The following is a 15,936-nucleotide window of genomic DNA, read 5'->3' as shown; positions in this document are numbered from 1 at the left end:
ACTAACTGAATGTCCTATTTATCTGAAAATTTCAGGGCAGATAGATCTTGACCTGATATAGAATTTTACCCCATGTCAGAATTGCCCTTAATGCTTGGGTTTTTGAGTTATAAGCCAAAAACTGCATTTTACCCCTTTGTTCTATTTTTAGCTATGGTGGCCATCTTGGTTGGATAGTCAGGACACTGGACACATTTTTAAAACTAAATTCCCCCCAGATGATTGTTGCCAAGTTTGGATTAATTTAGCCCAGAAGTTTCAGAAGAGAAGATTTTTGTAAAAGTTTAGTTAACGACGACGGACAACGCCAAGTGATGAGAAAAGCTCACTTGGCCTTTTATAGGCCAGACAAGCTAAAATTGGGCAAAATTTCCTTAAAATTACCAATTATGGGGGAGCAACCCAACATTGATTGATTGTTGGTTGCTTCAGCACAAAAAGGCTATATCGCGGCAACAATGTGTTGTCTAATTCATTGGAAAATTTCAGGGCTGATAGATCTCCACTTAATAAACAATTTTATCCCATGTCAGATTGCTATAAATGCTTTGTTTTCAGAGTTATAAGCCAAAATCTATATTTTACCCCTATGTTCTATTTTTAGCAATGGTGTTCATCTTGTTTGGTTGGCCGGGCCATCAGACATATTTTTCAAACTAGGTTACCCAATGATTATTGTGGCCACGTTTGGTTAAATTTGGCCCAGTGGTTTCTGAGGAGGAGATTTTTGTAAAAGTTAACAACGACGGACGCCAAGTGATGAGAAAAGCTCACATGGCCTTAAGGGCTTTGGAAACAAGGGAGAGGACTTAAACTGTTTTTAAGTACATTGTACCTATAAATTTTGATACCTTTTTTGAAGTTCTCCAGACACAAAATCTCACAATCTCTAATGCCCGCGATTTCGCGGGTGTGTTCTAGTAATTATTATAAATAAGAAAAGTTCTATAACTCTGGAATGTCACATTAGATTTTTTTGTTGAATCAAATGCAGAAAATTGATGCACCACGGTTATGCCAAAGAAATAAACAATGTCCCAACAAACAAACTAGAGGCTCTACAAAGCCTGTGTCGCTCACCTTGGTATATATATGTGAATATTAAACAAAAGAAGCAGATAGATTCATGACAAAATTGTGTTTTGGTGATGGTGATGTGTTTGTACATCTTACTTTACTGAACATTCTTGCTGCTTACAATTATCTTTATCTATAATGAACTTGGCCCAGTAGTTTCAGTGGAAAATGTTAGTAAAAATTTACAAATTTTATGAAAATAATTATAAATGGACTATAAAGGACAATAACTCCTTAGGGGGTCAATTGACCATTTCAGTCATGTAAACTTATTTGTAAATATTACTTTTCTGAACATTATTGCTGTTTACAGGTTATCTCTATCTATAATAGTATTCAAGATAATAACCAAAAACAGCAAAATTTCCTTAAGATTACCAATTCAGGGGCAGCAACCTAACAACGGGTTGTCCAATTCATCTGAAAATTTAGGGGCAGATAGAATTTGACCTGATAAACAATGTTATTCAAGTCAAATTTGCTCTAAATGCTTTGGTTTTTGAGTTATAAGCCAAAAACTGCATTTTACCCCAATGTTCTATTTTTAGCCGTGGTGGCCATATTGGTTGGATGGCCGGGTCACCAGACACATTTTTTACTTTAAACTAAATACTCAAAAAATGATTGTAGCCAAGTTTTAATTATTTGGCCCAGTAGTTTCAGAGAAGATTTTTTGTCAAAGATTACTAAGATTGACTATAAAGGGCAATAACTCCTAAAGGGGTCAACTGACCATTTCGGTCATGTTGACTTCTTTGTAAATCTTACTTTGCTGAACATTATTGCTGTTTACAGTTTATCTCTATCTATAATAATATTCAAGATAATAAACCAAAACAGTAAAATTTCCATAAAATTACCAATTCAGGGGCAGCAACCCAACAACGGGTTGTCCAATTCATCTGAAAACTTCAGGACAGATAGATCTTGACCTGATGAACAATTTAACTCATGTCAGATTTGCTCTAAATGCTTTGGTTTTTGAGTTATAAGCCAAAAACTGCATTTTACCCCTATGTTCTATTTTTAGCCATGGCGGCCATCTTGGTTGGTTAACCTGGTCATCGGACACATTTTTAAAACTAGATACCCCAATGATGATTGTGGCCAAGTTTGGTTTAATTTGGCCAGGTAGTTTCAGAGGAGAAGATTTTTGTAAAAGTTAACAACGACGCCGGACGCCAAGTGATGGGAAAAGCTCACTTGGCCCTTCTAAAATTATAAAATAAAATAAAATAGGATGGTTTTTTAATATTTAAAGATGTTATCACACTATAAACAAAGTATAATATATTAAAGAATTTAAGATATGAAAATAATTTCAACAATTTAAATATATTTAATGCTGAAAAATGAAAGACAAGTATATAAAACATATTGGCGGCATAACAATATTTTCCCCAAAACTTATATTCGCAACATATCTTAATATAAAGGATTTAGAATGATTTATTTCTTAACAGATACAATTCATAGAAACAGCATATATTGAATATAAATAAATACTGTGACACTGAAAATACAATCTGACTGTAATAATGTTTGCATCAAATTAATAAAAAACACTTTTTTTGGGGAAAAAAAGTATAATGAATGAATTTTGCATGAGCAAAACTTGAGCAGTAACTCCATGAATACTCTATCAAGAAAATCAAAGTCCTATTGTGGATTATTTTTTAAAAAGTTGGTTTTTAGTTTTCATCTTATACAAAGATAATTTAATCTAAAGTCAACAATCCTATTCATCCAAAATATAAGAGACAGATATACAAAGAGGGCATGAATATGTCATAAATGATAAGTTCATAGAGAATTAAAAAAATATTATGTTGTCATTTTATGATAAGTAAATGAAGACACACAATGGCAAATGCTTTGAGGATTGTATCACTTTATATTTTTACATGTTGTTTTTTAATGAAGTAAAAGCTCTTATACCCTGTACAATTCACCTGAAAACTTGAAGTCAATTTATACAAGACTTGATACAAAAAATGCCAACTGAAAAAAGGTAAAAAGAAATCCTGAGCCACTTTTCCCTTTTGTAATAGAGACCAATCATTTGTAATTCTAAGTATTAAAGCTAATGTGTGTAACAATATGACAAAACATAATATTGGCTGATAGGAATCAAATTTATGTAGTTTTGTAGGAAACAAATATGGAAAGTTTAGTTTTATTACAAGTATACAACGATTATCTATAATACTAAAATTACGAGGTCCAATTTGTCAGCCGTCATCACGTAAAAACCATGAATCAAAGAATTCAACTTTATATATAACTAATATAGTACAAAGGTGTAGATTAAAAATTACTCCACTTCAGGCCCTTTTGTTTTCCACGTTATTAATATTGCCAATAATTAAGAAGTTCCGGGTCAAGTCCGATACCGATACTTATAGTATATTCACCTGTTACCTATTACCTTATCTGTACGTTTTGCATCTGACAGGCGCACCACCAACGATGTATTCAGGATTAATATGCTATATACACGGGTCATAATCACAGGATTGACACTACTAAATTGTCAAATTGTTACCTATTTTAGTATTTTAATCAGTAAGACTTTCTAAGATAACAATACAAATAAAAAAATTTGGACTAAAAATAAGGCGTATACATTATAGGTACAGTTTTCAATTTGTTAGTGGCATGGGCATGACTTAAAACAGCGAATCAAATAAACTTTATTTATAACTAATATAGAAAAATGTTGTTGATAAAAAAATACTCCATTCCAGGACCTTTTGTTAATATTACCAGTAATTGATAAGTTCCAGTTCGACGAGTTCAAACAGAAAGATTTGAAAGCTGAGAAAACTGTGTATCTTAGAATTGGCATGACTTTATCAGATGACATTACTAATACTAAAATAAGGCTTTGCGCATAGTTATATACTTTAATTCAGTCACGGACCCGCGATATCACGGGTGTGTTCTAGTAAGATTTAAGATTACAACTAAAAGCATTACAAATTATTAAAACTGTATTTAAATTGAAAGTATCTTATTTATTCAGTTATCATGAAACTATCTTGTTTTTTCTGATCTCCAGAAAATCAACGATTAGTATGAATTACACTGGTATCCTAGCTTACTACCAATGCAAAGCAGTGTGAAAGCACAGATATTTCCAGGAGCCCAGGCTACTCCAAGAATATATAACAGATTCTTATACTACGCTAAACAAGTCAGTAACTGCCTTCATGTGTACACTGATTCACTTCTTTGTGTATGTCACATGCTTATTAAAGGAATGTCACCATAGATATATTTGGTCCCTATGGCATGTGCCAGCTTTCAGAATGTCATCTTGGAATTTTTTTAGCCAATCAGAAGACTGGAATCTTGTCTCTTCTGGTTGAAAATAGATCATCATCTAATGTCAAAAGTATCTGTAACAATATGGAAAGATATTCAGTTAAAAGTTACTTCCTATACAGAATAAACCTTTCCTGAAAACTAAATATTCAAGAAAATTGACCTTATTCGTGTTTATAAATACTGTAAATTCAGAAATTAATGCGAGGTTTTTAATTGCGAAAAATGCGACTGAGTTGTAAATGCAATAATTTAAACTCGCATTTTCAAATATTATATATGAATTTTAACAGGATTTTTCTCAAAATTGTAAAAATTAAAATGGCATTTAAATCTAAAATGACATAATGGCAATAATAAATGCATGCAATAATTTCAGAATTCACAGAATACAATCAAGATAAAAAGTTTCCTCTGACACTGGATTTATTTTTACACAAACCTTGCAGTTGATCTCAATAAGTATAAATACACAAATAAGTATAATGTTTGTTGTATCAATATATATAGGTATTTAGGGGCCAGCTGAAGGACGCCTCCGGGTGCAGGAATTTCTCGCTACATTGAAGACCTGTTGGTGACCTTCTGCTGTTGTTGTTTTTTTTATTTGGTCGGGTTGTTGTCTCTTTGACACATTCCCCATTTCCATTCTCAATTTTATACTAAATTCTATACCGGTATTTTATTGTTAAAAAGCTTTATTACATGGCACTTAAATAAGTAATTTTAAAGAAGCCAATACAGTTTAGTCTGATTATCTTTAGCTTATATGTAGGAATGAAAATAAAAGAATGTTCTAAACTTCAAGGTACATTATAACCAAGAACATGTAACAACATGACACCATGCCAGAGGCAGATTTAGAAGGGGCCCAGGGGCCCAGGCCCCCCCATTCTGGGAAAAAAATTGTTTGCTAATATAGGGAATCACTGAAGTGTGACTGAAGCTGGCCCCCTCTTAGGTCAGTCAGTGGGCCACTTATGAAAACTCCTGGATCCGCCACTGCATGGCCCACTTGCACTATCAGGTCAAAACTGGATGGACTGAATAAATATGCAACAGACACAGACTATAAAATAATAATACTCTCCTTTATAGCATAGGCAGTGCTTAAAAGATGTTAGTTGAACCTGGTAAAAATAATTATTTCTCTAAAATATCCCCCTCCCCCCCCCTGAAAGTTGTTTTTATAGAACAAGTTCATAAAGACCAGAATATACTCTAATGTGAAAATGCAAAATATAATAGTACAAGTACTTACAAGAAAAGAAAAGAACATACTAATAGCTGACAGGAAATGCCATATGTCATGAGAATCATAAAACTCAAACAACATACAGTTCTGATTCCCTTCTCTAGACTGTGATGGATTTAACTGAAAATATAAAGGCAGAGAGTACAAATAATTAGTTGATTTTATGCAATATATATCATGTTATGTTGATGAAATTTATGTGTCGAGAATTTACAAAAAAAACCCTTAAATTAATTTGTTTTCTACATCTTTAACTGACACATTATAAAAAAACATCAAATGCAAAAATAAAGTAATTATAAAAACTGATACTTTTAAAAATTTCAAATTAGTCATACAATTCTCTTCATTTTTTACAATTATACATATAATAGAATCTAGTCAATAATACCATCAGAATATAACCTACCTGCCATGATGTCAAATGAGCAAAGAAGAAATATAAAGCTGGAATCCAGCAAAGTATGGCACAGGCAACAAAGAAAATCAGTAAAGGATGGAGACGCTCTTTGTGCCGCAGCTGCAAAGTACAGAAAATACATATTTTGTCATAAAAATTAAAACCAATTACATTTGGTAAATTGTATTAAGATAGGCTTTCCAAAATGAATCACCTTGTATCCTATTTAAATTTAGACATCTAGCTTATGTCTGCAAGATGTTACTTTTGAACTTTTTCAATATGATGTTTTCAGATTGAGCCATTGCTGTCTCAAATTTACTCTCATATTGTCAACAATACAGCATAATTTTTTTTTATCTTTGAGCATTCTTTTGTTATATAATGGTATTGTTTTTCATCTTGCTGTGATTTTCTTTTTTTTATCTTGGTTGCAAATACAGAATTAAATGTTTTTTAGAATGGTAATGTTGGTGGTATGTTCATTGAAATATTTATTTTGCCACCGACCAATATAATTAGGACAGATCATTAGAGGGAAGTAACTGTTTTATATAAGATTTTGTTGTTTTAGTTGTTTTGATGGGTTGCTTTCTTATGGGTGTTAACTGAAACATTTCCCTTTTATTCATATGCATACTTTAATTGACCAATATAAACGTTGCTTTCTATTTTTTACAGCTATTTTATATTTTGTTATTTCTGTAATAGCAGTAAAACAAAATCATACGTCTAATAAATACTTTTTTTATACTTATAAAATAGTTACCTTCATTATGGTGTAATAAACAGTATAGAACATTAGGTTTCCTATAAATATGGCTAATAAATAACTAGCAAAATCTCTTGGACGTGTTACTACACCAAATATAGCACTGGAAAGAAAAGAACAAACGTATACGATAATGCAGGTATTATTGATAAACTGTTTGGTAAGTATTCATTATCTGATATGCAGTGAAGAGTTAAGGAAAAAAATATTCCACAATACTATGTAGGACAAATGTCTGTAAAAGTTTTTAAAAGTACACACAAAAAAAAAAAAAAGCATCTGCATAGTCAAAATTAGTTTTAATACTCAATATACCAGGTAACTTACATTTTCTTGAAGATAACTAAAATATTTTGCATATTTGAATAACAGCATGACAACAATTAGTTTAAACTTCATCTTCTACAAAAGTGATATCACCAAGTGAAAATTCTAATAGTTTCACAACTCTGTAAGGGCATTCAAATCTTTTACAGTTAAATCCTCTTTTTTATTTGCCAAATTCTATTTCAAATTTTATTTTTTAAACATTTTAATTTTTTCAATGGTTTAGGTTATGCACTTACGTACCAATAGAATTAACCTGATATCTGATGGCATTTAAACAACAAATTCTTAAACAAGTTAAATTTCATGAAACTTTCTAAAGTCCAAGGGTTATTATTCTGTCAAAAGTCTGTTTGCAAGAATAAAATCCAATTCTATCAGTTTTGAAGTGAAACTCAAATCAATATCTGCAGAAAAAAGGGAAAAAAAGTCTGGCCAGCAGTTTGATTTCAAAATGACAAGCATGGAAAACACTTGAGCCCAGGCCACTTAGTTTAACAATAGTATAACAATTTAGGCCCAGGTCACTGAGTATAACAATTAAGGCCCAGGCCACTCAGTATAACAATTAAGGATGGGGCCACTTAGTATAATTTAGGCATAGGCCACTTAGTATAATAATTTAGGCATAGGCCACTTAGTCTAACAATAGTATAACAATTTAGGCCCAGGCCACTTAGTTTAACGATTTAGGCCCAGGCCACTTAGTATAGCAGTTCAGGTGAGGCCACTTAGTATAATTATTTAGACATAGGCCACTTAGTCTAACAATAGTATAAAAATTTAGGTGAAGGCTACTTAGTATAACAATTTAAGCTCATGCGACTTAAAAATTAACAATTTAACTCCAGGTCACTCAGTATAACAATTTAATCCCAGGCCATTTGTATAACAATTTCAAACATTTTTAAACATTTGTAAACATTTGTACTTACATACTCCAGTTAATACTGTTACCTATCACAAGGAATATAAATCTGTCCTGAAAAAAATACCACATGTAAATATATAAACCAGTCTCCATTTATATAAATATTCTTAAATAACTGACACAAACTAAGAGTATTATAATAAAAGTAAAAGTTTTGATTTGTTATGTTAAAAGCACTTTTCTATAATAAACTTAATCGAGGAAAACTCAAAATCTGAAATCGACAAAGATTAATACATACATGGGATGCACAACATATACATATTAAACTAACAAGACTGTATAAGAAGTATTTAATATTAATACTCAAGTTTATAAATAGATTACAAAAAAAAAATGAAAACAAAAAAAATTATCAAGACTGTGTAAAATATCATAACATTTCGTTGTTACTATGTGCTGTTTTTTTTGTTTTTTTTTATAAAATAATATCTTTATTGCACTTTTCTTTGCTGTTGTTACAAATTACTCGACCTACAGCAGTTGGCCGAGTATCCTTGTGAATTAGTCACTAGATATAAACCAGGGATATTATTCAGTGAATTCATATTTATAGATAGTTTGTTAGTTTTACAGTTCATGGTTATTACATACATTTTACAAACTATATTGTTTCATGATTACAGTATTGTCTGGTTTTGTTTCTAAATATTAAAACTTTATGATCATTGACTGTTTTTTAACCCTCAAACTTAAAACTATAAACGAATAATAATGACTTTGTAAAACATGGTACCATATTCTGTTTCTGTACCCTTAAATTTTCATACTTATTGCCCTGTACATAAGGAAAAAAGGTTTTAGCTGCATTCAATACATATTTTAGGACTAAACTTATTCAAAGGATAAAAAAACTTAAGTATAAAATCTCAGTTCAACTTTGTCTGAGGGAGTTGCCATAAGAACTTAACGAATTAAAAAACACCAAGCAGCAAATACTGTGGATTCAATTATTTCCTAGGGTAAGAATGAGCAAAATTTTGTGTGCGTGTTGATACTGAATTTTGTGGTTATGCATATTTTGCATTACAGACTACAGATAATTTATATTTTTTTTAATGCCTTGTTCATCAAACCCATAAAAATACAATATAAAACCCACCTTGTACATTGGACGAGGACACATACAACAATATAAAACCAACCTTGTACATTGGACGAGGACACATACAACAATATAAAACCAACCTTGTACATTGGACGAGGACACATACAACAATATAAAACCAACCTTGTACATTGGACGAGGACACATACAACAATATAAAACCAACCTTGTACATTGGACGAGGACACATACAACAATATAAAACCAACCTTGTACATTGGACGAGGACACATACAACAATATAAAACCAACCTTGTACATTGGACGAGGACACATACAACAATATAAAACCAACCTTGTACATTGACGAGGACACATACAACAATATAAAACCAACCTTGTACATTGGACAAGGACACATACAACAATATAAAACCAACCTTGTACATTGGACGAGGACACATACAACAATATAAAACCAACCTTGTACATTGGACGAGGACACATACAACAATATAAAACCAACCTTGTACATTGGACGAGGACACACACAACAATTCTGTCTAATCTGTACCCATGTATGTATAAATATTTCTCTATTTAGCTTCCATCTTCCCATATAGTATATGTACACACTCATAATAAGTGTTCCCACCATGTAGATTGTACTGAACACTATCCAAAATGACTCGGTGCCATGTAACTGAAAGTAATTAACACAATCAGAAGCAGCTAAATGTTGTGACATGCATATACCAAGTATACAGAAAAATTATTATCCTGATTTAGAGTAATTTCAGTACAATTTTTTATTACGTCAATAGGAATTATCTCCCTTATTTATTACGTCAATTGGGATTATCTACCTTCTACCATTGACCTAATAAAAAAAAAAAAGAATGAGTTGCTTCATAGTCCTAATATTTTAATTTTTCACAGTTTAAGATTTAATATCTAAAATATATTTGGTTGATGTTATCATTATATTGAATTTAAATATAATAATATGTAATATAACAAAATCAGGATAAATTCGTTACACAGTGTTCAATTGTCCTTATACGGAATTTATAAAAATAAATAGATTGCTACTGATATTACCATTGCAAATATGTATGTGCCTTTCCCAAACCAGGAACCTCGTCACTGGATATCAAATTGATATCTTTTAGTAAGGGGAAAAAGTGTTAATGGAAGATTTTGAGTGTTTCTGTTTCTTGATTTATTAAGAACCTTTAAATTAATGTCTTGAAGTTTCACTTATTGTATAGACACTTGTCTATTGTCAATACTGTGTTTTTCGGTATAGATACCCCATATCTGACTCATATCTCCTTTAATTCATAGTGAAACTTAATTATTCATTGTTTTCTATTTTTTAAACCTTCAAAGTTGGAGATTTCAGACTTTTGTTATTAGTAGTTGAAACTATTTTCACATTATTTCCCTTTTTTCAGATTTATTGTGTTGTTGGAATGCTGTCTCATTGAAATATACTCAATATCTATGATTTATTTTATACTGACCACTCCTATCACAGCAATGAATATAACACAGGCCATAAACATATAAGAAGTATGAGCTTTGGCACTGATATCTGGGTGTCTGGATTGGTAAATCTTTAACATACATAGACAGGCAATAATGTACATAAATGATGTATCTGCAAAGAAAAGACATAAACATATTAGTATGAGCTTCGACACTGATATCTGGGTGCCTGGATTGGTAAATCTTCAACATAAATAGACACGAAATAATATACATAAATGATGTATCTGCAAAGAAAAGACATAAAAACAAAATATTACATGTAAAATGTTTAAAATCATAGAATTTCACTCAACAAAATTGTTCACAAACGTACTAAAAATAATAACGCCATTTTGAACTTCAGTAAACTGCAACAATTTCTTATATTTATCCATATAATTTTGATCAAGATCAAAAAGAACTTCCTCAAAAGCAAAACAATCATTTATCCAGCTTTGAAGGGTGTTGTACATGTAATTTGTGATTTCCTAATGGCAGAAAAATTTGATAATTTAACATTTAAATGGGACAATGGCAATTTTGGTCAGTTGACTTTTTTATAAACCTCATCTTGCTGAACTATAGATCATCCTACAGCATTCTTCATGAGAAAACCACATACCATGCAGGCAGCATAAACACATATTACAGTTTTCAAGATATTTTAAAGACTACATATATTTTACACTAATGTTCTGTATGTACCAATTGCTGCCATGTTTGACAGAAATAAATAATACAAACTTTATAACAGATACCCTATGAATTAGTTGTATTTGGTCAAATGGTTCCTAAGGAGAAGATTTTCTGAACAAAATAAGATAACAGCTACAGACACAAAGGTATAGCAATATCTCACATGGTGGAAAACTTAGGAAAATTTGCAAAAAAATAAAATTTAAAATTAGGTTCATCCTAAATAAATAAGCATATTCTCGAAATATTAAAGGTTTATTCGTCTAGATAAGTGAGTTATTAGAAATTTAAAATCGACTCTAAATTTTTGACAAGAGGCCATCTTAAAAACTAATGACCACGGATATCTAATTACCACAAAGTCCTAGTACACGGCATGAAATGTCCGTTAATCAGTGTTAATATAACTTGGCAAGTTGATGGATTTTCTACCCGACCAAGTCATGGAAGCCGAAGAATTCTACATAGTTTCCAAGATCATCAAATCAAGTAATGCTTCACTAAGATTGATAAGAATATTTAAAAAAATACTTTACAAGACATCTTAATTTTTTAAGAGGGTTAAATATTCAACATACAATTGTAAGTCAGGTTAAAAAGCTGTAAATGACATAAGTTTGTACAATGGTTTTAGTTCGTCATTAAATTTGCATTTTTGGCACCGAGATACAGTATCAAGAATTATATAGGAATTATGCTATAATAATGTTAAAGAAGTCGCAATAAAGTGAAAAAAGAGATACTTATTATAAACTGAGATTTATCTCTTATGTAAAAGTTTTTTAAAAGTTTTTTTCTAACGTATATATTTTTGGCTTATTTGGGTTCTTTAACTAACTTGATCCACGTTCAAAAACTTGTCTTCTTGTAATCAGCATGGCTAAATACCGGTTATTACAGGGGTATTGTAAATTTTGACATATTCGGGTATTCTAACGGACACCTTCACAATGAACAAGGTCAATAAATCACATGCATGATCGCGAGTGAACCAGTACCTTTTACTGTCTTATACATATATTTAGTGAAAATAAAAATTACCAAATTGAAAATTGGAATAATTAGGACAAACATGGTAGCAAGCGCTCATCAATCCTTCCATAACTAAAGCTAATCCCATGGCATAAAACAGTCCAAAGTGCTGTGGTATACCCAACTCCTGCAAAACATTAATGTTTATACTAGTTTATTAAATTTAAAAAAAAGATTACCATTGTTTATAAGATTGAAAACATTAAAAATAAATTAAAAGTCAGAAAAGTATTCCCTCTGTATAAATTTACTCAAACTATTTTAAATAATATTTTTTTGTGTTGCTAGGTTACTGTATTTCTCAAATTACTTTAAATTCATTTTTATCTAAGTCCTTATCCAAAAATTAACAGCCAACAATGTTCATTGACTTCAAATTACAAATTCCCTATAAGGAGTCTCGTGGGTATAAGATTTTCAGAAAAGAAAAAAAACATTATTTTTTCATTACAAATTTTATTCATCACCTTTAATGGTTGCATGTTACTTTACCATATGGTACAAAAATCATTCCAAAATATCAATTCATGTTGGCTGACTTTTAAAATGTATCATTGAATAAAGATCCAATTAATCTCCCTTTGGCACAAAAATGCCATTTTTTGGCATTAAAATTGAAGTATCTTTTATAACTCATCAGTGACCTATAATTTTTATTGTTGTTTTCGAATAAGCTGTACATAAACTAGACAATTGTAAAATTTAAGGGATTTCTGTTAATAAGTTCTCTATTTATTTCGATATTACTGCTATTTGTCCTATTAGTTCAACAGAAAAAAGGATATTAACAAAAATGTATGCTTCTTTCCAAGGCAGATTGTGAGCGTAAATGAATGGTGACCCTTATTTTATTAAGTATAAGACAAAGTTCATTTATAGAAAAATTTGTAAGGGTTCCGCGGAACCCAGTGTCTCGCCTATTTTTGCTGTAAATCGCAGGCTCAACAACAATGAGGAAAAAAATCAATAAAAATATTCCTCTTGTTACTATTTTATGATTGTAAGAAAATCTAAGTCCATTTAAAAGTAAATTACAGAAAAAACGGAGTAATCTTTTTACAAACTTTACTTCTGGATACAATCTTATGATCATAAATAAGCTTCTGTTCAAGTTTGGTACAAACCCAGGATAGTTTAAGAAAGTTATTAAAATTTTAAAAACTTCAACCACAGAGTGAATGTAATGGTTCCCTGCAGAAAAACTAAGTCCATTCAAAAGTAAAATATGAAAAAAAAGAATTTATTCATTTACAAAATTTACTTCTGGATACTATATTATGATCATAAACAAGCTTCTGTCCAAGTTTGGTACAAACCCAGGATAGTTTAAGAAAGTTATTAAAATTCTAAAAACTTTAACCACAGAATGAATGTAATGTTTCCCTGCAGAAAAATCTAAGTCCATTTATAAGTAAAATACAGAAAAAATGAAATTTTATTTTTACAAAATTTACTTCTGAATATTATCTTATGATCATAAACAAGCTTCTGTCCAAGTTTGGTACAAACCCAGGATAGTTGGAGAAAGTTATTAAAATTCTAAAAACTTTAACCACAGAGTGAATGTTTTGTTTCCCCGCAGAAAAAACTTAAGTCCATTTATAGTAAAATACGGAAAAAATAGAATTTTATTTTTACAAAATTTACTTCTGGATACTATCTTATGATCATAAACAAGCTTCTGTCAAAGTTTGGTAGAAATCCAGTATGGTTTAAGAAAGTTATTAAAATTTCAAAAACTTTAACCACAGAGTGAATATTTGTTGACGCCGCCGACGACGCCGACGCCGACGGAATGTAGGATCGCTTAGTCTCGCTTTTTCGACTAAAGTCGAAGGCTCGACAAAAATATAGAGAAATACTATATTAAATAAAAAAAAATATTTTAGACCCGCAACTTCCGTCTGCCCCCTTAAATACAGAAAAGCGGTCCTCTTGAGTCAATAAGAATCATAATGTTTGCATGCCGTATTTAACTGTTCTTGCCCCAATATGAATGTAATTTGCAAGAAGACTATTTTCCTATTACCAACTTTTGTCTCCAGAGTTTATATTTATTCAATATTTATTAGCCCCATCCCTCCTACTATATAAGCACTGTAAATAATAATTAAAAACCAATTGTTCAGAGAACCATTGATGGTCTTTCCACCAGTAATGATTTTTTTTATATGAAAATATTAAAATTTGGTATTAAATGTCAATTTCAGCGTCAAATGACAACTTATTGTACGCTGATTCCAAAAATATAAGGTTCCTATACAAAAATATATAAATAAGGGAGATAATTTTCTACTTCCTGTTCAAAATATGTTACTTCCGGTACTGTCTTATACATTAGTTTACTTGACGCTGATTCCAAAAATATATGGTTTTACATACTTTGACAATAATTTATTACAAGAATTAGCTACTTCTGGTTTACAAAAGGTCACTTCTGGTTAGCTTTTTCAACGTCATAGTGCTTGCAACCTAATGCAAAAAGTCTAATAGCTTTAACATGAATACATATGAGGTAAAAGCAAAGGTCAAAATCTAGAACGTTAAATTAACATATGACCTTGAGCTCAATTTCAAGGTCATAAACCAAGGACCTTAAATCAAAGGACTTTAGGTCTTTACCTTATATTGTTAATGAGTTATATTACCATACGACTGATATTAGATATACAAGGGGGGAAAACTCGCATCAAATGTTTACGTATCCTTTCGACTCAAATTGATGTGTAACTACATGTCGCGACTAACAATTGTGTGAAAGTATTTTGTTGATATCTTATAAGAGATAACAAGCCAAAATTAAAAATTTGAACATGACCTTGACCTTTGACCTTGACCTCATTTTCATACTTTTTGACCAAGGGCCTAAAATCAAAAGACCCTATGCCTCTATCATTTATGGTTTTCCGGTTACAAATTTATTTCACTTATTTCAATACAAAAGGGGAGATTACTCTCATATGGGGTCTTCGTAAAGCTTTGGTCAAAATAAAAGGTAACATCCTGAGGATATAACGAGCAATTTGGAAAAATAAATTTGTCGCTTTCTTTTACGTTTGCAGAGGAGATCTGATAACAAGAAAAACAGTGTTTGGGGAGAGAACTCTTACAAAGAAAAATGTTCGGTTAAACAGGGTGAGTTTCAAAAGCGTATTGACTGTATGATATCAAATACAAAAAAACTAAGCAACATCTTTTAAAACATTTTAACACCGCAAGAAAAAAGTTAGGCGGAAGAAAAAAAAAATAATCAGAACAAATTCAATAGGTCTTTCCACACGGAAAGGTGGAAAGACCTAATAATACCTATAATCCCGCCTTTCCCTAAATTGCATTGATTTAGATTCTCCACTCAAGTTCACAATATCAAAGTATTATGAATGCACTTTGTAATTTCATTTGTTCATCTTTCAAGATATTCCCAGATTTCTTAGCAATTATTTATTATTAACTAGCCAACAAACAGGAAATACATTCAAAATCCAACAAAACAAAGCTTTAAAACTTTTTTGTTGTTGTCCAAATTGTATCTTGTTAA

General features: G+C 30.8%; 1 protein-coding gene across 2 annotated transcripts in view; it reads right to left on the bottom strand.

Moving 5' to 3' along the window:
• Positions 1 to 2,351: 2,351 nt before the first annotated feature.
• Positions 2,352 to 15,936, bottom strand: part of LOC134721823 (SID1 transmembrane family member 1-like) — a 36,867-nt gene continuing 23,282 nt past the window's right edge. Inside the window, exons 16-23 of one of the 2 annotated variants that reach the window (XM_063585063.1) lie at positions 12,408 to 12,525; positions 10,664 to 10,800; positions 9,664 to 9,840; positions 8,094 to 8,140; positions 6,829 to 6,934; positions 6,069 to 6,179; positions 5,666 to 5,779; positions 2,352 to 4,478 (exon numbers count right to left, since the gene is read on the bottom strand). In XM_063585063.1, the coding sequence (XP_063441133.1) occupies positions 4,416 to 4,478; positions 5,666 to 5,779; positions 6,069 to 6,179; positions 6,829 to 6,934; positions 8,094 to 8,140; positions 9,664 to 9,840; positions 10,664 to 10,800; positions 12,408 to 12,525 (873 nt within the window). In that variant the 3' untranslated portion in view covers positions 2,352 to 4,415. The remainder of the gene's footprint in view (positions 4,479 to 5,665; positions 5,780 to 6,068; positions 6,180 to 6,828; positions 6,935 to 8,093; positions 8,141 to 9,663; positions 9,841 to 10,663; positions 10,801 to 12,407; positions 12,526 to 15,936) is intronic. The other variant, XM_063585064.1, reaches the window with a different exon arrangement.

Source organism: Mytilus trossulus, chromosome 6 (assembly GCF_036588685.1).
Source record: "Mytilus trossulus isolate FHL-02 chromosome 6, PNRI_Mtr1.1.1.hap1, whole genome shotgun sequence".
Classification (NCBI taxonomy): Eukaryota; Metazoa; Mollusca; class Bivalvia; order Mytilida; family Mytilidae; genus Mytilus; species Mytilus trossulus.
The sequence above is the reverse complement of the archived record's forward strand: the minus strand, read 5'-3'. Positions and strand labels throughout refer to the sequence as shown.